The 21,965-nt window shown below is 39.0% G+C and overlaps 2 protein-coding genes and 1 long non-coding RNA gene across 4 annotated transcripts in view; 2 read left to right on the forward strand and 1 right to left on the reverse strand.

The window, feature by feature from the left end:
- The first annotated feature begins 531 nt into the window (after positions 1-531).
- LOC129348782 (uncharacterized) lies at positions 532-3,579 on the forward strand. Its single transcript, XR_008601477.1, has 2 exons — positions 532-568; positions 3,271-3,579. It is a non-coding gene; the product is annotated as an uncharacterized LOC129348782 (long non-coding RNA).
- Positions 3,580-7,840: 4,261 nt separating this feature from the next.
- ears2 (glutamyl-tRNA synthetase 2, mitochondrial) lies at positions 7,841-18,695 on the reverse strand. Its single transcript, XM_023298315.3, has 10 exons — positions 18,322-18,695; positions 16,613-16,768; positions 15,244-15,433; positions 14,980-15,130; positions 14,315-14,636; positions 14,003-14,111; positions 13,084-13,237; positions 12,286-12,416; positions 10,856-10,991; positions 7,841-8,149 (listed from the first exon to the last, which is right to left on the reverse strand). The coding sequence occupies exons 1-10, from the start codon at positions 18,503-18,505 to the stop codon at positions 8,054-8,056; spliced, it is 1,629 nt and encodes a 542-aa protein (XP_023154083.2). The 5' UTR covers positions 18,506-18,695; the 3' UTR covers positions 7,841-8,053.
- Positions 18,696-21,167: 2,472 nt separating this feature from the next.
- LOC111588137 (uncharacterized) overlaps positions 21,168-21,965 on the forward strand; it is a 56,805-nt gene continuing 56,007 nt past the window's right edge. For both annotated transcript variants that reach the window (XM_023298312.3, XM_023298313.3), the window contains exon 1: positions 21,168-21,353. The gene's annotated coding sequence lies outside the window, so the exon portion shown is untranslated. The remainder of the gene's footprint in view (positions 21,354-21,965) is intronic.

The following is a 21,965-nucleotide window of genomic DNA, read 5'->3' on the forward strand; positions in this document are numbered from 1 at the left end:
AAAATGGTTTTTTATACATAGCGGCATGGTGACATTTTATTACTTTTATTTCTTTTAGATGTTATATTTTAGTGCTGTTTTGTTGCTGTTTATTTTATTCTTTCACGGGCTGCACAGTGGTGTGGTGGTTAGCACTTTCACCTTGCAGCGAGAGGATCCCTGATCTGCGTCCCGTCCTTCCTGGATCTTTCTGCATGGAGTTTGTGTGTTCTCCCTGTGGTACTCCTCCAGGTACTACGGTTTCCTCCCACAGTCCAAAAATATGCTGAGGTTAATTGATTATTCTAATTTGCCCGTAGGTGTGAATGTGACTGTTTGTCCTGCCTTAAGTTACTGTATTGTTTTTAAGTTATTCTCTTGTTTTTCACTGTGAAGCACTTTGGTCTCCCTTTGGGCTGTTGTGAAGGGATAAAAATAAACTTTGATTTGATTTAGGTTGATAGAGGAGCGAGGTGAGGAGCTGTCAGTGGATCGGCTTGGTAAAGACCTGAAAATATGGCTAAGCAGACTAAAGCCACCAAATACAGAGAGGATGAAGCTGTTACGTCTGGCTCTCAGCGGTCTGCAGGTACATAAACATGCCATCTACTGTGTTCTCATGATGGTACCAGTACTAATCGTAGTAATGCCAACTCTAAAGGATTTCCTTTCTGAAACCGTTTATCAGACTCTGTAGCTGTGGAACTTAACCTCAAACTAACTTCAACCAAGAGCCTCACCAGCGGTTCTGTTTGTGCGATGAGTCATTCTTCACACATCGCCAGCTTTGTGTTACTAAATCATTTGCCGACTAAGTCATCTGCCTTCCACTTTTCCTGATAATAACAAATTTAAAAAGGCATTTCATAGTTGGCTGCTGCTTTCATCATCACCTACAATGAAGCTGGTGTTTGCTGAATGAAGTCTGACAGATGCTGGGATTATATTGTCTGTTATGGAATATTTAAGCTAAGTGATGCCTTCTTACAGGTCTTCTACTACTCCCTGTCAAAAAAGTTAATATAAAGCCTTTTGTGACTCCACAATGACTTGCAGGAAGTCTCATAAGTTACCTTATAATGTTAACTGAAAATTACTAACATCTGTAGGTAATGTAGGCTGCAGGTTTTGTCTATTAAGGTGAGTGTGAGAAATTAAAAAATATCTTTGATACAACAAGAGCCATGTTGAATAGGTTAAATACTCTTCAATGCTAAACTCCGTTATTCAAGCCAAATGAGGTTACGCAGTGGCGATTCAGCCTATCAGCGCCAAGCAAACCTCTCTGTTTCGCAGTATACCAGAGTTTTAAATCCGTTGTCTGTGGCACCATTCCCACACTGGGCAGCAGTAGTTTTGTGTCAACAAGCAATGGTTGAGCTGAACCTAAGCAACGGACATGGAGTGGTTTACAACAACAACAAGGAGTATGGTGGGAAAACCTAGGAAGAGTGCAAAAACATCATCTGTCCCAGATAAGACAAGAAACCCAGTGTTTAGAACAATGTCTACAGTCTAAAAAAGAAAATGATTGATGTTGAGGCAGATGTCACCGGTACGTATTGACAGTGTTTGTGTAAGATAGTGAGATAGATAGTCTGTATGTATTATCAGATTCTAATAATATATTTATTTTGCTTGTATAGCGCTTTTCAAAATACTCAGACACTTTACATAGTTACATTATAAAATCAGAAAACATTAAAACAGGAACATCATAAAACAAGTCATAAAACACATCATAAAAATAAATTAGCATTATGTATCTTAAAAGCAGTTCTGAACCGGTGGATCGTGATGACTGATTTGAAAGTGGTCAGGCCAGTTTAATCACGGCTGTGCTGGGGTAGGGAGTTCCAGACTGTGGGGGCAGATATGGAGAAGGTTCTGTACCCCCAGATTATTACACTGACGTCTGTGACCGGCCTTTTCTTTTTTGCTCCACCTGGATTCTTCTCATCCTCTGGCTCACAGTTGTCTCCTCTGTTGTTCAACAAGTAGTTTTTCTTTGTGTTTAGTTCCACCAAACATGTCGGAAACATTCAAAATAGATAACCCCTTTAAAACTCTGTGTGCCAGCAGAAGTTGTTTTGCTTGAAGAGTTGTGTTTTGCACAGACTAATCATAGCAAAAGTCATGTAATCAGTACCAGAGGTGGTCATTAATTCAGCGTGTAGTCAGCCTCTGCTCTAAATAGCTGCAGTAAACTCTGACCTTACTGTCATTATTGTTATGTTTTTGACATTTTCCTGTGACTTCAACCAGTTCCCTTATTAATTACAAGAACTTGCAGTTGTGGTGTGTCCTTTAAGTATCATCATATATGTTTTTTTTTTTTTTTTTAGCACCAGATAGATTTGACACTTCAGTTGAGTACCACACAATGTCAAGTCCATTGGTTTTGCACTTTTTGAAAGAGGCCCTGTAAATCTTTAAAGTGTTGCTTAAACAACCTTTGTCAAAGTCCACACAGTCATGTCTGTAGTGGTTAAATCTCTCAAACCACCAGAATGTACTGAAACAGAGTTTGGGCTTTTTTATTGTAGCAGCCAGCCTTCTTCAATGTAACTCTAAGAGTCCACGTAGATTGGAACAGAGTTTTTGTCAGGGTAAATAATGTCTAAAACAAAGCTAGACAAATCAGACAAAACATTTCTGGCATTTCTGTATTTTTTTATGATGTTAAAATCAGTAAAAACGTAAATGACAAAAGTCACATCAGACAGAAAATCCAGACTTTCACTCTACGTCTCAGTAACACTGACTGCACTCTTATTACTCAAACCAGCAAAGATGTTTTGCTTTGCTGGATGTCCTGAGCCCTGTGTTTGCTTGGGTACTGTTTTGTCTATATCAAGAACAGACCTTGCACTATAATGTTTTAAGAGACTCTGAGCAACTAATAACATCCATCAGTGTTCTTTTTTTTGAAGCATACTTTCAGTTCTGTAATTTTTTTACCTCTAAACTGTATTTTTCAACTGCACCTCAGCACATCTAGTCACATTTTGCTGCAGTAATTAAAAAACATTCAGCTGCACGTGTCTCTTTCTTCCGTCCATGTCATGACGAAGCTAAACCCTAAAATGGAACGTTTAAAATAATAGTAATGACTAAAGGCTCAGAAGTCCAACAGTGACTCAGTCACTACAGTCATAGCATAAAACAGTCAAATATTGAGGCAGGGATATAAAAAAGAGGAAGTTGTTTGTGATTGCGTTCACAGAGGATGTCTGGTTTGATTATGCTGCTTCACTGACCTCTGATCCTGTGTTTCTCTCTGACCTTTAGCAAGGTCCCAGTGTCGCTGAGATGATGGTGTCTCTGGGACCTGCAGAGATCAGTCATCGATTCCAGAAGCTTCTGCAGCTTTCAGACAATAATTAAAGACTGAGCTGTCTGTCTGTCACCACATCGCCTTACATTCACTCTGCTGACTGAAGGGAACCTGAAGACAACAGCTTCTGTACGTTGAAAACAACATGCTTTACCTCCCAAGTGGTGATTCTGCTAAAAGTAAACGGGCTGCACTGGAAATGAACTCTTCTCCTCTGATATGTTGAGTAATACTTGAATTAATACAAATATTTTATAAACTAACTTTATGAACATTATCTGTTTATTTTTTCGTTACTGTGAGGCTTTAAGGACCACGTGACCCCATGCACACACAGATGGGAAGTACCTTGGTATTTTTTATGCAAATGAACTTGTGCATTTCTTGAGAAAAACTGTTTTAACGAACTCTTGTTTACAGATGTATTGCACTGTCAAAAGGGGAAAACCTCCAGTTCAAATGTGGAAAAAGTCATGCAAATACATGGACACGAAAACAAAAATTGTGCTGGGTGATTGTGATCAAAGAAAAAGAAGTCCTCATGTTCATTTCTATTGGCTCCTTCTCATGCACATTTACTCCAGTAGGTGCTAAATTAAATAATAAGCTCATAAAATAGGATTATCTAACTACACAAAAGTATCGAAAGCCATGAAAAAGAGCTCCGTTACAGCTAGCCACAACGTTAAAATGCTACTTGCACATTAATGCATCAGGATGAACAAGTAATGCCATAATGCACTAACGAAATGACCTTGTAATGCTCACATCGGCCAGTGAGTGTTGATGTAAATTTATTAGATGTTTTTGAAACATCAGAGGTTCATGATGCTGCTGAATGACCACAGTCAGTTATTTATATATTAGTACAGGTTCATTTTCATCTGAGCAAATATTACATTTTGATTAACCAGGTATGTTGCTGTTTGTAGTCATTGAACTAATTTTAGGTATTTTATTCCTGTTAGATCATTTTATCTACAACATGTCTTCTTTTGTAAGCCCATCAAGGTTTTGAATGTAAAATCTAATTTTTTTGAAGTGACTAGTAAGTAAATCTGTCAAATAAAACACAGAAGGAGTATAAAAAAAGCATAGCATAGAAATACTCAAAATACCTCAAATGTCAATATAATTGTTTACTTACTTTTCACCAGTGGTAACTTTTCATATGAGTTTTTATGTAGGACTACAGCGAATACTTTAGCCTCCATTTTACTATTCATACAGTAGTACATGCTGTGTTTACCATAGAGGTAGTACAGCTACTTAAAAGAGTACCATGGCAGTTGTACTCACATCAGCTGGGACCACAGTAGTACCAGTACTTTAACTGTGTAGTTACCACAGTATTTCAGCAGTGTTATGTTAGTTACTGTAGAACTATACTACTACTATGGTATAATACAGGTGTATAGCCTTTAGAGGTACCACAACAGGTAAAAGCAGAGTCATATTGAGGACTTTGGTGCATTTAAGTACTGTTTCACTTGGGAGGGTACCATAGTAAAGTAAATAAACACTGTGCTCACAGGTGTCAGAGTACTACATTGCAGTTTATGTAGTACCATGTGTGCTTCCACATTAGAGCTGCAAAGAGAGAATCTCTGAATATCTGTCATGTACCAGGTTGAACTGCTGATACTTTTTGTATTTTTTAACCCACAGTTTTCAGGTATACTACTCATTTTAACATCTACATCACTACATGCAAGTATTCATATTTGACATTATTAACATCCTTAAGTAGAAATACTAATACTACACTGTAAAAAATACTCCATTACAAGTAAAATAATCGCATTATAAATGCTGCTTAAATATTTAAGTATTTTCAGCAAAATGTCCTTGAAGTAGCAAAAGTGAAAGTGCTGAATTCAGAGAAATGTACCCTGCGACTGTTCTACAGTTCACTGAGGTCTGCAACTACGTTCTCCTTCTAACTTAATCTGCTGATCAGTCCACTAATTGATTACATTGTTAAAGATAAAATGGTGAGAAAAGTCCATCACAACGAGCTTGTCAGTCAAAACCTCAAAATATTCCATTCAGACATTGACAAAACAGTTACACAATATTCTGTTGGTAGTTTTCAAGCAGTGTATTTTAAAAGTTCTGTATAGGTTTATTTTAAGTGACTGGGGAGTCTTACAGAAAAAGTGAATTAACCCTTGTGCTGTCCTGTGGGTCAAATTGACCGTTTTAAAATTTGAAAATGTGGGGAAAAAAAACAAAACAAAACATTTTCACAGTGAAAATTTCCACATTTTCAACATTTTGGGGAAATTTTTGAACATTTTTTGGTGGAAAAAAAGAAATGTAAAACAATGTTTGTTTGTTTTTTTTTCTTTAAGAACATTCACATAAAAATCAACCAAAGTCCAGCGAAATTCGCTGGATTTTGGTTGATTTTTTTTGTGAATGTTCTTTAAAAAAAAAAAAACAAACAAACATTGTTTTACATTTCTTTTTTTCCACCAAAAAATGTTCAAAAATTTCCCCAAAATGTTGAAAATGTGGAAATTTTCACTGTGAAAATGTTTTGTTTTGTTTTTTTTCCCCACATTTTCAAATTTTAAAACGGTCAATTTGACCCACAGGACAGCACAAGGGTTAATTCACTTTTTCTGTAAGACTCCCCAGTCACTTAAAATAAACCTATACAGAACTTTTAAAATACACTGCTTTGAAAACTACCAACAGAATATTGTGTAACTGTTTTGTCAATGTCTGAATGGAATATTTTGAGGTTTTGACTGACAAGCTCGTTGTGATGGACTTTTCTCACCATTTTATCTTTAACAATGTAATCAATTAGTGGACTGATCAGCAGATTAAGTTAGAAGGAGAACGTAGTTGCAGACCTCAGTGAACTGTAGAACAGTCGCAGGGTACATTTCTCTGAATTCAGCACTTTCACTTTTGCTACTTCAAGGACATTTTGCTGAAAATACTTAAATATTTAAGCAGCATTTATAATGCGATTATTTTACTTGTAATGGAGTATTTTTTACAGTGTAGTATTAGTATTTCTACTTAAGGATGTTAATAATGTCAAATATGAATACTTGCATGTAGTGATGTAGATGTTAAAATGAGTAAGTATACCTGAAAAACTGTGGGTTAAAAAATACAAAAAGTATCAGCAGTTCAACCTGGTACATGACAGATATTCAGAGATTCTCTCTTTGCAGCTCTAATGTGGAAGCACACATGGTACTACATAAACTGCAATGTAGTACTCTGACACCTGTGAGCACAGTGTTTATTTACTTTACTATGGTACCCTCCCAAGTGAAACAGTACTTAAATGCACCAAAGTCCTCAATATGACTCTGCTTTTACCTGTTGTGGTACCTCTAAAGGCTATACACCTGTATTATACCATAGTAGTAGTATAGTTCTACAGTAACTAACATAACACTGCTGAAATACTGTGGTAACTACACAGTTAAAGTACTGGTACTACTGTGGTCCCAGCTGATGTGAGTACAACTGCCATGGTACTCTTTTAAGTAGCTGTACTACCTCTATGGTAAACACAGCATGTACTACTGTATGGGATAGTAAAATGGAGGCTAAAGTATTCGCTGTAGTCCTACATAAAAACTCATATGAAAAGTTACCACTGGTGAAAAGTAAGTAAACAAATTATATTGACATTTGAGGTATTTTGAGTATTTCTATGCTATGCTTTTTTTATACTCCTTCTGTGTTTATTTGACAGATTTACTTACTAGTCACTTCAAAAAAATTAGATTTTACATTCAAAACCTTTGATGGGCTTACAAAAGAAGACATGTTGTAGATAAAATGATCTAACAGGAATAAAATACCTAAAATTAGTTCAATGACTACAAACAGCAACATACCTGGTTAATCAAAATGTAATATTTGCTCAGATGAAAATGAACCTGTACTAATATATAAATAACTGACTGTGGTCATTCAGCAGCATCATGAACCTCTGATGTTTCAAAAACATCTAATATAATTTACATCAACACTCACTGGCCGATGTGAGCATTACAAGGTCATTTCGTTAGTGCATTATGGCATTACTTGTTCATCCTGATGCATTAATGTGCAAGTAGCATTTTAACGTTGTGGCTAGCTGTAACGGAGCTCTTTTTCATGGCTTTCGATACTTTTGTGTAGTTAGATAATCCTATTTTATGAGCTTATTATTTAATTTAGCACCTACTGGAGTAAATGTGCATGAGAAGGAGCCAATAGAAATGAACATGAGGACTTCTTTTTCTTTGATCACAATCACCCAGCACAATTTTTGTTTTCGTGTCCATGTATTTGCATGACTTTTTCCACATTTGAACTGGAGGTTTTCCCCTTTTGACAGTGCAATACATCTGTAAACAAGAGTTCGTTAAAACAGTTTTTCTCAAGAAATGCACAAGTTCATTTGCATAAAAAATACCAAGGTACTTCCCATCTGTGTGTGCATGGGGTCACGTGGTCCTTAAAGCCTCACAGTAACGAAAAAATAAACAGATAATGTTCATAAAGTTAGTTTATAAAATATTTGTATTAATTCAAGTATTACTCAACATATCAGAGGAGAAGAGTTCATTTCCAGTGCAGCCCGTTTACTTTTAGCAGAATCACCACTTGGGAGGTAAAGCATGTTGTTTTCAACGTACAGAAGCTGTTGTCTTCAGGTTCCCTTCAGTCAGCAGAGTGAATGTAAGGCGATGTGGTGACAGACAGACAGCTCAGTCTTTAATTATTGTCTGAAAGCTGCAGAAGCTTCTGGAATCGATGACTGATCTCTGCAGGTCCCAGAGACACCATCATCTCAGCGACACTGGGACCTTGCTAAAGGTCAGAGAGAAACACAGGATCAGAGGTCAGTGAAGCAGCATAATCAAACCAGACATCCTCTGTGAACGGCAATCACAAACAACTTCCTCTTTTTATATCCCTGCCTCAATATTTGACTGTTTTATGCTATGACTGTAGTGACTGAGTCACTGTTGGACTTCTGAGCCTTTAGTCATTACTATTATTTTAAACGTTCCATTTTAGGGTTTAGCTTCGTCATGACATGGACGGAAGAAAGAGACACGTGCAGCTGAATGTTTTTTAATTACTGCAGCAAAATGTGACTAGATGTGCTGAGGTGCAGTTGAAAAATACAGTTTAGAGGTAAAAAATTACAGAACTGAAAGTATGCTTCAAAAAAAAGAACACTGATGGATGTTATTAGTTGCTCAGAGTCTCTTAAAACATTATAGTGCAAGGTCTGTTCTTGATATAGACAAAACAGTACCCAAGCAAACACAGGGCTCAGGACATCCAGCAAAGCAAAACATCTTTGCTGGTTTGAGTAATAAGAGTGCAGTCAGTGTTACTGAGACGTAGAGTGAAAGTCTGGATTTTCTGTCTGATGTGACTTTTGTCATTTACGTTTTTACTGATTTTAACATCATAAAAAAATACAGAAATGCCAGAAATGTTTTGTCTGATTTGTCTAGCTTTGTTTTAGACATTATTTACCCTGACAAAAACTCTGTTCCAATCTACGTGGACTCTTAGAGTTACATTGAAGAAGGCTGGCTGCTACAATAAAAAAGCCCAAACTCTGTTTCAGTACATTCTGGTGGTTTGAGAGATTTAACCACTACAGACATGACTGTGTGGACTTTGACAAAGGTTGTTTAAGCAACACTTTAAAGATTTACAGGGCCTCTTTCAAAAAGTGCAAAACCAATGGACTTGACATTGTGTGGTACTCAACTGAAGTGTCAAATCTATCTGGTGCTAAAAAAAAAAAAAAAACATATATGATGATACTTAAAGGACACACCACAACTGCAAGTTCTTGTAATTAATAAGGGAACTGGTTGAAGTCACAGGAAAATGTCAAAAACATAACAATAATGACAGTAAGGTCAGAGTTTACTGCAGCTATTTAGAGCAGAGGCTGACTACACGCTGAATTAATGACCACCTCTGGTACTGATTACATGACTTTTGCTATGATTAGTCTGTGCAAAACACAACTCTTCAAGCAAAACAACTTCTGCTGGCACACAGAGTTTTAAAGGGGTTATCTATTTTGAATGTTTCCGACATGTTTGGTGGAACTAAACACAAAGAAAAACTACTTGTTGAACAACAGAGGAGACAACTGTGAGCCAGAGGATGAGAAGAATCCAGGTGGAGCAAAAAAGAAAAGGCCGGTCACAGACGTCAGTGTAATAATCTGGGGGTACAGAACCTTCTCCATATCTGCCCCCACAGTCTGGAACTCCCTACCCCAGCACAGCCGTGATTAAACTGGCCTGACCACTTTCAAATCAGTCATCACGATCCACCGGTTCAGAACTGCTTTTAAGATACATAATGCTAATTTATTTTTATGATGTGTTTTATGACTTGTTTTATGATGTTCCTGTTTTAATGTTTTCTGATTTTATAATGTAACTATGTAAAGTGTCTGAGTATTTTGAAAAGCGCTATACAAGCAAAATAAATATATTATTAGAATCTGATAATACATACAGACTATCTATCTCACTATCTTACACAAACACTGTCAATACGTACCGGTGACATCTGCCTCAACATCAATCATTTTCTTTTTTAGACTGTAGACATTGTTCTAAACACTGGGTTTCTTGTCTTATCTGGGACAGATGATGTTTTTGCACTCTTCCTAGGTTTTCCCACCATACTCCTTGTTGTTGTTGTAAACCACTCCATGTCCGTTGCTTAGGTTCAGCTCAACCATTGCTTGTTGACACAAAACTACTGCTGCCCCAGTGTGGGAATGGTGCCACAGACAACGGATTTAAAACTCTGGTATACTGCGAAACAGAGAGGTTTGCTTGGCGCTGATAGGCTGAATCGCCACTGCGTAACCTCATTTGGCTTGAATAACGGAGTTTAGCATTGAAGAGTATTTAACCTATTCAACATGGCTCTTGTTGTATCAAAGATATTTTTTTAATTTCTCACACTCACCTTAATAGACAAAACCTGCAGCCTACATTACCTACAGATGTTAGTAATTTTCAGTTAACATTATAAGGTAACTTATGAGACTTCCTGCAAGTCATTGTGGAGTCACAAAAGGCTTTATATTAACTTTTTTGACAGGGAGTAGTAGAAGACCTGTAAGAAGGCATCACTTAGCTTAAATATTCCATAACAGACAATATAATCCCAGCATCTGTCAGACTTCATTCAGCAAACACCAGCTTCATCTGTAGGTGATGATGAAAGCAGCAGCCAACTATGAAATGCCTTTTTAAATTTGTTATTATCAGGAAAAGTGGAAGGCAGATGACTTAGTCGGCAAATGATTTAGTAACACAAAGCTGGCGATGTGTGAAGAATGACTCATCGCACAAACAGAACCGCTGGTGAGGCTCTTGGTTGAAGTTAGTTTGAGGTTAAGTTCCACAGCTACAGAGTCTGATAAACCGGTTTCAGAAAGGAAATCCTTTAGAGTTGGCATTACTACGATTAGTACTGGTACCATCATGAGAACACACAGTAGATGGCATGTTTATGTACCTGCAGACCGCTGAGAGCCAGACGTAACAGCTTCATCACCTCTCTGTATTTGGTGGCTTTAGTCTGCTTAGCCATATTCTTCAGGTCTTTACCAAGCCGATCCACTGACAGCTCCTCACCTCGCTCCTCTATCAACCTAAATCAAATCAAAGTTTATTTTTATAACCCTTCACAACAGCCCAAAGGGAGACCAAAGTGCTTCACAGTGAAAACAAGAGAATAACTTAAAAACAATACAGTAACTTAAGGCAGGACAAACAGTCACATTCACACCTACGGGCAAATTTAGAATAATCAATTAACCTCAGCATATTTTTGGACTGTGGGAGGAAACCGTAGTACCTGGAGGAGTACCACAGGGAGAACACACAAACTCCATGCAGAAAGATCCCAGGAAGGACGGGACGCAGATCAGGGATCCTCTCGCTGCAAGGTGAAAGTGCTAACCACCACACCACTGTGCAGCCCGTGAAAGAATAAAATAAACAGCAACAAAACAGCACTAAAATATAACATCTAAAAGAAATAAAAGTAATAAAATGTCACCATGCCGCTATGTATAAAAAACCATTTTAACAGGAAGGTTTTGAGTTTTGATTTAAAAAGACCCAGGTCAGTGATGGTGGAGCTTGTTCCAGAGCCCAGGTTCTACAGAGAACGCCTGGTTGCCCCAGTGTTTGTATTTAGACCTGGAAGACCTGACTGGAAGACCTCAGAGCTCTTTTTCGGTCCTTTAAAGTTAAAAGCTCAGATAATTACAGTGGAGCAAGATCGTTAAGAGCTTTAAAAACAAACAAAAGTTTGAAAAGAATTCTTGACTGGACTGGAAGCCAGTGCAGATCGTAAAGGACTAGGGTGATGTGCTCACATCCGGGGGTATTTGTTAAAAGACGCGCTGCAGCATTTTGCACGAGTTGCAGGCAGCTGATAGATGACTGGGAGATGCCAATGTAAAGTGCATTGCAGTAGTCCAGTCTAAAATTCATAAAAGCATGAATGGCTTTTTCAAGGTCGGTCCGGTTCAAAAAAGGCTTGACTTTGGCTAAAAGGTGCAATTGAAAGAAACTTGTTCTGACAACAGTGTCAATTTGTTTGTTAAATTTCAAGTCTCTGTCAAATATCACCCCATCAGTATCAGTACCCCCAAACACAATGCATTCAGTTTTGTCCTCATTTAAAAGTAAAAAGTTGGATGACAGCCACTTCTTAATGTCCCTAATTTAGCTAGTAACACTACTTTGTGCCTCACTTTCTGTTGGTTGCACTGATAGATAAATCTGAATGTCATATTATGTTTTCTATAATTGACCCATGTGGCAGCATATAAAGGGAGAACAGAGAAAATACACAAACATTCATAATCCTGCTAAAACACTACAGCTGTAAGGTGAAGTGAAATATGCAGTTGGAGACTTTTTAAAAATACACACCTCAGCACTAAAGAAGCAATATGCTGGGCCTCTGCAGTGAGTGCTGCCACCTGCTGGCTGGAGAAGGAAGGACGCACCCAAAGGTAAGAGTAAAGAGGGCTTACCAGCTCCTTCAGGGAGGATATGTGACCCTGTGAAGAGAGAAGAGGATAGTTTCAGTATTACTAGAGAGACAGGAGAACAATGACAGGGACACACACAAGAAACCACAGCAGCTTCCCTGTAAGAATAGATAGTGGTTAAAAGGAACTGATTTAGGAAGATTTTTAGAACTTTCTCAACACTGTCACAACACTTCAATACTTCAATATGATGGTTTCCCCATTTACACAGGGTCAGATTATGAAAATATTACATATATATATATATATATATATATATATATATATATATATATATATATATATATATATATATATATATATATATATATATATATATATGAATCTGCTACATTTCAATTAGCTCCATAACTTTGAAAACCACAACATTTTAAGTGATTTAGCGGCTTGACTTCTACTTTAATATATCTACCTGCTTAAAAGAATAATATCAAACAAAAACACTTTTACAGTCTGTATCAGAGATGTACAATGTACACAACTTTCCTAAAGAGGTATGTAAAATGTCCCTGATTCTTGAAACAAAAGGGTTTATCCTCAGTGTGGTCGCTGTGCTTTGACATCTCATACACTCTCATATGCTTATAATATAAACACGATAACATTTACCATGTTAGCACATAAAAATATGAGCATACTGTTAAATGCTGGTAAAATGTACCCTTGTTATAGCTACCTTACGAAGGTGTAGCACACGCCTGATATAATCCTCATGTAGCACTTCTTTATCCTGAATCTCTGTTGTGTGAACCTGCTGGATTTGTCCTTGCAGGTCTTTTACCAGCAGACTGCATTGCTCCTCGTCTTCAATTTGCTGCTGCAGGTGGATTCTGACAAAGTCACGGAGAGAATAATTAAGTATGAACCGTAAATATGACCTTCACAAAAACAAAAACTACTTAATTACTGTTGTTATTTGTAAGAAGATTTGTCAATATTATAAGTCAACAGAGGTGAGCTGTCTGACAAACACGGGACAATCGCAATTTAGATCATGTTAATTTGCATTCTTCCCTCACAAGTAGACTGTCTGTGGTCGTAGCTGGTGGAGGCTCCATGTCTGCTGTCCCAGAAAGAAAACAAAGCCTGAAACGGTGTCTCTAAATATTTTGGCCTGAGGATGGCACCAGAGGAATGGCTATGCTGGTAACCTGAACTGAAATAAACCAACCCATGAACAGAGGCTCATATAAGAACTGAGCTTGTCAGAAGACTGCAGGGCATGGCACTGTATCTAGTTTTTATCTTTAAATGAAATCTTTGAATGCTTTGAGCATCACAAACACATTTCCATTTGTCTGCATTTTGTTGGGCAGAGGACAGACTTCTCACAACCTAGACAAATTAAACAAAAGCCTTCAGCATGGCTACATTTCACAGGAGATCACTGGGAAAATCCTTTTTTTTTCTAATTTGGTTGAACAGACCCTTAACGTACTATAAGCTGTGCATGCCGCGATCACAACAATTTTTAAATGAGATGTTTCTGTGATGTCGACTTGAAAGCTTTGGCTTTAGAATCAAATGAGTCTGAAACAAACAGAACAGATAACTAAACTGAGAGAGATAAATTTAAAGAAACATTTTTGACTTACCTGTTGAACTCTGGAAGTTTTTCCAGGTCTAACAAAGCAGAATGAGTTGTGATCTTTGAAGGATTAAACTCAGATATCAGTTCATCTATCCTCCGCCCGATTCGATGAGCTACATGGAAATACAGGCACATATTAGTTATAAATGTTTATTTATATTTTTCAGATCTTTTTGTAGCTGATTCATCAAGGTTAATTTTTTAACATGATAATTGCATTATAATCACGGTAAACACAACATGCTATTTTTTTTCTCTTTACTTAGAACATTTCTTTGTTTCCCAAGGACTTTTTACCGATTCATCTATCACTCACTGTTGAATCCAGATCCACAGTTTGTTGTGATATCCAGCAGAGCCTCCGGCAGGATCCCATCTTTCTGGAAGCTTTGAATGAATATGTCCCCCTGTCTCTTGGATAGTTTACTGCCATCTTTGTTCATCAGAAGTGGCAGATGTCCGAAGGTGGGCGGCTTCCATCCAAGAGCCCGGTACATGAGGAGATGTTTGGAGGTGGAGATGAGCCACTCAGAACCCCGCAGCACATGGCTGATCTTCATGTAATGATCATCTACTATGTTAGCGAGGTGATACGTGGGAAAACCATCTGCTTTTATCACCACTGGGTCCCCCTCCACCTAAGCAGAGAGGACAGAGGGTATGAAAAGCAAGATGAGAGAATGGGAGAACTGGGGATGAGCCAGAGAAACGTGACAAATGGATGGACTGAACAGTGAAGCCAGACACAACTCATAGAATTTCTGGTCCAACTTTCAGCCGCTAATGCAGGGTCCCTGTAAGGTGTTTGCAATGTCAGCGATCTTGAATTCATATGAAATGGAGTAAAATCTAATGTCAAAAATACACAAAAACAGCTTTTCAGACTATCTTGGAGAGGGTGAATTGATGTTCTTCATGCCTAAAATGATGCGTAAATCTTCTAGCCGCACTGAAAGAGTGTGAAATTACCACACATCTGACCTGTGCCACTTCATGACGATTCCATCCAAAGATCAGATCCTGAAAAGGCTCGACCCCAGCTTCCAGACGAAATCGGATCACATGCGATGCTCCCTGAGCCAGTTTATCCTGGACCTGGTCGAGCCGCAGGTGACGACACCTGTTGTCATACCTGGAGGGACAAAGAAACACAGTCAGCGCTAAAAACAGGCAGACATCTGTGTGTTTTCTTCAAACTCTGAGGGATTATGTGACACCAGTGTGTCTCTTCCGGTTTTCAGTTACCTTGGAGTCTGTCCAGTCCTTAAAGCCTCTTTTTTCAGTAGTTCCAGCCTCTGAGAGCTGCAGAAACAGTAGTAGGCGTGACCACTCTGCACTAGCTGCTGGGCTGTCTGACTGTATAGGTCCAGTCTCTGAGACTGCAGGTATGGACCCGCTGTCCCGCCTTGACGAGGACTCTCGTCTGGAGGTATACCTGCAAGACAAAATAAGCTGAGGTTGTACAGATGACAACTTGGCAAACTTTTAAAGAGAGATTTTTACTTATTTTGGTCTTCACTGATATTGATTCTTTAACCTAACATTATGGACTAGAACAACCTTTCAGATCAGCGGTTCATCCCACCTAAGCAGTTTAAGAGTGTATAGAAATTTAATCCACCTATTGTCACACAAGACATTTTTCAGGTACATGAGGTAATGCAAATGGGAAAAGATGTTTTACTACTATGCTGATTCAGTCCTCTGACTTCATCTTGCACTGATATCCAAAATTCAGCTGGTAACTCCTCCACTAGCCTCTGCTTAACAGCCACACAAGTTCCAACATCTATCAACAGCTGGCATTCCTTTCAACTTTGTCACTGCAAAACAATTTCTGTTCCACTCTGCTGTGCTAAACTTTGCTTGATTTTCAGGGAAACACTCCAAAATCTGCATGTGCATTCAACTGAGATCCGTAAGACAGCTTTTAACACGTTGTTCTCGCTCCAAAAATCATCCGGTGATGACAAAGCTTCAAAGTTAACATTGTCCAGATGAGTGAACCACAATGACAGTTTCGCGATGCATGCTTTCATTCAGTTTGAAATGGTGAAGAGCAATGCATTTTACCCTAATATCCCACATTCAGATCATTAAGTTTACTGAAAAAAAATTCTCAAAACACTCATAGATCTTCACTTACAGGTCCCAAGAGTCATTCTTTCATTAGACAATTTTACAATTAGCACATTTGTCAAATTCTCTTCAAGACAGCCACCAGCATTTGGTATGGTTCAGTAGCTTGGGTTGGTTGTTGACCCCCTCCATCAGAGGTCTGAGTGAATCCATACACCAGGTACTACTGTCAAATCTTACGCTTTGTTTGGTTCTATCAAGTGGCTTTATATACATGGTTCCATTATGAAAGTACTCTATGTGTACATTCAAAACATGCAAAAATACATAGATAATAAGGATTCTCTCAAAAAGTCAGTATTAACTTATTTTAGCCCTCTCTCCATGAACCCCTGTAATTCCTGCTATCCAGAGTGGGTCCCAAGTAAAGAACCACCACAATACATGAAGCGAAAAGGAACCTTCTAGGTGGTCTTTAAAAGCAGAAAGGCCCGGTTGTTTAAACAGCACATGTCTGTGGACCAGTGTTTCCTACCAGCCCACTCCAGCATGTCCTCTATGGACTCTGCAGCTCCTGGTACCAGTCTGCTCTGGTCAGTGTCCTCCAGTCGCAGGATGAATGAGCCTCCATACTTTTTTGCAAAGATATAATTGTAGAGAGCAGTTCGAAGACCCCCGAGGTGTAAGAAGCCTGCAGAACAAAGAAATATAGAATATTTGAGAGAGATGCATCTGTGTTTTTCACCCTATCATATCAGTAACAGCCCAGCTGCTACTAACAACATTAACAAAGATCCTGTAAGGTTCAAGTGTTAAACCAGGGTCCGGAAACTGAAGCAGCTAAACAGAATTCAGCCCTCACTCATTTTATTCTTTACATATAAGATAAGATAATCCTTTATTGCTCCCCACGTCAGGGGAAATTTCCAGTGTTACAGCAGCAAACATCTTTCAAAGCAGCACTTAACCATATGTACAGTAAAGATAATAATTATAATAACAATAATATGTACAATATATACAAGAATGAAAAACGAATATATACAGTATTACTACACTATAAATGACACCAGCATAACGTGGCTTGTGGAATAAATGTAACTGTAAAAGTGCAAAAAAAGTGTTATCAAGACAGCAGAGAAAATCATCGGCTGCTCTCTCCCACCTCTGGAGAACATTGCAAGCTCCTGCTGTATCAGCAGAGGCAAAAAGCTCTGGACAGGCAGCACACACCCTGGCCAGAAGCTGTTCATCCTGCTGCCATCAGGGAAGAGACTGAGATCCTCAAAATGCAGGACAAACAGGCTCAGGAACAGTTTCTATCCATGGTCCATCAGACTCCTGAACTCCAAACACCTTCTACCTGAATGCACAATGCCACTTTTTGCTGCTTTCGTGCAATTTCCTAACATATTTATCCTATTCTACTGGTTCTTATTCCATTTCATTTACCTCACATATTGTATATATCTGGCCTCCTTTGCAAATGTCATCATTTGTAATATTGTTTTGTTATATATTTGTTATATATATTTTTTGTACATTTGACATTATTATTTAATGTGGATATTTTATTTCTTATTGCTTCTTGTTGTGCACCGTCCAGTGGAAGCTATTTATATTTTCACCATGCCATGTATGATGACAATAAAGCCATTTTAATTCAAAAATTCCAGCAGTGCAAAGTGTTGCTTTTCCTGCTGCCATGTGTGTGAATGTCCTCCATAAAAGAAAACCTATTACATGTTGCTCCTCTGCCTTCCTCAGATAAAACACTGGTCAGATTTGGACTGCCTAGTTTGACAATCCCAGAGAAAATATTAGTTGGAGTTTCACTTTCACATGTTTTTTGGCAAACAACTAAATAAACAATGTACCATTTAAAGCTTCCTTCTCTCTTGTCCTACTGTAAAACACACATAATGAATTAATGGATTGCTACCTAGGTCCCTGGATACAGGGTTTCTGCAGAAATCAGCCAGTCAAATTTAATGCTTTTTAATAAAAAATTTAATGCCACGACGGTGAACTCAACAAATTACACGGGTTTGGTTTTTGGTTCACGGTTTTCGCTGGATTTTGATTTTTGATGCCACTGAGAATCAAATTTAATGCTTTTAATGCCATTTAAGGCCTTAATTTCCTTAATCAACTTAGTGCCTATTAATGCTTTTTAATGTCCAGCAGGAACCCCGTGGATAGCATTTTTAATATCCAGGCTGTATATTTGGGTGAGGACCTTACCTGTAGGACTGGGGGCAAACCGGACCCTCACCTGGCCCTGCACCGTGGAGCAGCAGCGACTAACAGCGGAGTGTAGCTGGAGCTCAGCCCGTCTGCCGGTGACCGCTGAAAGGCACTGAACCCCCCCGTGAAGGACCGAGCTGCGCAGGAAACACCGCTGACACGACTTAAACCACGGCGACATGACGCCAAAACAAACGTGTAATAATGTGCCCTAACGCCGGGACACAGCTAACCGGTTAGCGGTCCGGCTCGGTTCTCCGCAAGACCACATGTAAACAGAACACGAAACACAGCAGTCTCACAAGTTTCTCCTCACACGTGAACCTTCACCGGCGTTTGTTTGGGTCAAACCGTTCCCACAAAACCGGAAACCGAATTAAGTAGACACAAATCCCACAGTGCCACCTAGCGGAGCGGCAGCTTCTTCTTCTTCTTCTTCTTCTTCTTCTTCTTCTTCTTCTTCTTCTTCTTATTATTATTATTATTATTATTATTATTATTATTATTATGGCATTTGGCGGGTCAGACGTTACCTTCGTCATTTCTGCTCCCGATTATGGAATCACAGGAGTGCCATAAAAAAGACAAATCAGTAAAAAGAAAAAAAGAAAAATAAATATATGTCGTAAATATATGGAGGAATAAATAAAAGAACAAATAAAAAATAAATCTGTTAAAAAAATTAAGGAAAGAATAGAATAGAATAGAATAGTGGGCTGCACAGTGACGTGGTTCTCCATGGTTCTCTGGTGGAAACAGGTGGACTGCTCCCTCTGGGTTGGGGGGGAGTTGCTTCCCCAAGCGAAGGAGTTCAAGTATCTCGGGATCTTGTTCACAAGTGAAGGGAAAATGGAGCGAGAGATGGACAGGCGGATTGGTGGCATCAGCAGTAATGCGGGTGTTGTATTGAACTGTTGTGGTGAAGAGGGAACTGAGCCTCAAGGAGAAGATCTCAGTTTACCATCCATCTACATCCCAACCCTCACCTGTGGTCATGAGCTCTGGGTAGTGACCGAAAGAACAAGATTGTGGATACAAGTGGCTGAAATGGGCTTCCTCTGTAGGGTGTCTGGGCTCAGCCTTAGAGATAGAGTGAGAAGCTCAGACATCCAGAGGGAGCTCGGAGTAGAGCTGCTACTCCTTCACCTCTAAAGGAGCCAGTTGAGCTGGTTTGGACATCTGATTCAGATGCCTCCGGGGAGACATCCTCTGGAGGTTTTCTGAACACGTCCACCTGGGAGGAGACCCTGGGACCCAGAACTCGCTGGAGGGATTATACATCTCATCTGGCCTGGGAACGCCTCGGGATCCCCCAGGAAGAGCTGGAAAGCGTTGCTGGGGGGAGGGACGTCTGGAATGACCTGCTTCATCTGCTGCCTCCATGACCCAGCCCTGGACAAGAGGAAGACGATGGATGGATGGATGGATGGATGGATGGATGGATGGATGGATGGATGAATGGACAGTGGTGTAGTGGTTAGCACTTTCGCCTTGCAGCTAGAAGATCGCTGGTTTACATCCTGGCTTTCCCAGGATCTTTCTGCATGGAGTTTGCATGTTCTCCCTGTACTGTGCATGCGTGGGTTTTCTCTGGGTTCTCCAGTTTCCTCCCACAGTCCAAAAACATGCTGCGGTTAATTGGTAATTCTAAATTGTCTGTAGGTGAGAATGTGAGTGTGATTGTTTGTCTCTATATGTAGCCCTGTGATAGACCTGTCTAGGGTGTCCCCTGCCTTCAACTGAGTCAGCTGGGATAGACTCCAGCCCCCCCACAACCCTAATGAGGATTAAGCAGTGTATAGATAATGGATGGATGGATGTTTTTGTATGTCTTTTTGCTAAGCTAAGCAGTTCTTAATGATAGCTTTGTATTCAGTGCAAATAATATTATTATTTATCTTTCTCTCCACCAGAACCTCAAAGCATATTTACCAAAATGTCAAATTAATTCTTTTAACATATAGGTATGATTTAGTGCATCTTTAAGCTTAATATCTGCAGGGTGTGCATAGAAATAGACACACAAAACACTTGTTTTCATCAACACATTTGTGTATTTGTTGAAAGACAATATGGCAGAGGTGTAATTTCTTCAAAATGTGAATATGTTTTTAGTTCTGAGTCGCTGGGTTTCTGTTGTCAGCCTCCACTGACTCTGAATGAATAACCTGTAAGCTGAATTCAGTTCAGTTCCATTTTTTGTTTGTGGCTCAAAAACCAGTTCAACTTGATCACTGTGTGTGTGTGTGTGTGTGTGTGTGTGTGTGTGTGTGTGTGTGTGTGTGTGTGTGTGTGTGTGTGCGTGTGCGTGTGCGTGTGCGTGTGCGTGTGCGTGTGTGTGTGTGTAATTAACACTCGGTTTGATGGCTAGTTTACATTTTACTTCTAGCTTTGACCATCAGGCAAATTGGTAGAGCTCTCTGGAGGACATCTGTATCTCTTTAGAGGAGATAACATCTATTTTTCATATTTTTCACATACGACAGAGCTGTTTATGGTCAACCCTTATTTTGGTGTCCACATATGAGGACAGGTTGGGTGTGGTGCAACAAAGGACAAAAAAATATCCTTGATTAGCTGTTTAATAAAGTAAGTCCAAAGTAAATTTTTGTCTGACCTTTAAACAAATATATGATTCATTATAAGCATTGTTGTATTCTAAACAGAACCTGAGGTTGACATATCCAGAAACAAATACTGTGGAGGTATAACCTGTTCAACACGAATCGGGTGTAACTTCATGTGCTTGGTGTCTTTTTTTCTGTTTTCACGTGGGCTTTCACAGTCTGTAATGTTGGGCATACACACAAACACATGCACACCAGCTGCAGTTGAACACACACCTGTGGAAGAGGAACCTGCTTTGTTCTGCCCCCTTGTGCAGCACAGAGGAGTCAGACGGCAACGCCATCGTCACAACGCAACACACCCTTCAGTGGTGCACCTGTGTTTTAAGTGTCAGGAGACAGACAGCGTTTAATGCCGGCTCCTTACAGCATCCAAAGGACCTGAGCTACAAACAAGATTTGGTAAGAGGTTCAGCTTTGATTTCATGACATTCTATCATTTCATTTCCAACATGGATAGTCACTAACTTACAGAAAGTCATCATCAGTTTTAAATCTTATCTCTACATGCATCTGCCTTAGAAGGATCTATTACGAATTGTGGATATTTAACCTCATATCAGGGGAAATACAAAACAACAAGGACAAGCTAGATTGTGTGTACGGCCTGGTAATAAGATGGAAAACACAGGCAAAAAAGAATGAAAAAGAACGGTTCTTTTTGTTGTGTGAGTGTGTGCCCCTGGAAACAACATGCTGTTTGGGGATTTCAGTGTTGGGAATAAGTTCTGCCTCATTAAACTGAGTTTCACTGAGTGCGGTTAAGTCCACAGGAGTTCTTCCAATAGCATCCAATAAGAGTGTGACTTTCTGAAAAACCTTTAGAACAAAGAATAGGGAGTAATGCAAACATTTACTTGGATAAAAGTGGCAAAACAGCAACATAAAAATAGTACATTTCAAGTCTTACATTCATAATTCAGAAACAGAAAACAGTTAAATTCAAACAAAATAAGCAAAACTAACAAGAAGTATCAGATGTTAACATTTTTGGTTAATAACTCAAGAACATAC

This window comes from Amphiprion ocellaris, chromosome 4, assembly GCF_022539595.1.
Source record: "Amphiprion ocellaris isolate individual 3 ecotype Okinawa chromosome 4, ASM2253959v1, whole genome shotgun sequence".
Taxonomy (NCBI): Eukaryota; Metazoa; Chordata; class Actinopteri; family Pomacentridae; genus Amphiprion; species Amphiprion ocellaris.

Bases quoted from the DNA above. Each gene is read 5' to 3' on its own strand.
- ears2 (XM_023298315.3), bottom strand. From the start codon at position 18,505: ATGTCGCCGTGGTTTAAGTCGTGTCAGCGGTGTTTCCTGCGCAGCTCG. The intron at 15,434-16,612 runs GTAGGAAACACT...TTTGTCTTGCAG, and splicing joins GGACATGCTGGAGTGGGCTG to GTATACCTCCAGACGAGAGT. The intron at 14,112-14,314 runs GTGAGTGATAGA...ATTTCCATGTAG, and splicing joins CTGTGGATCTGGATTCAACA to CTCATCGAATCGGGCGGAGG.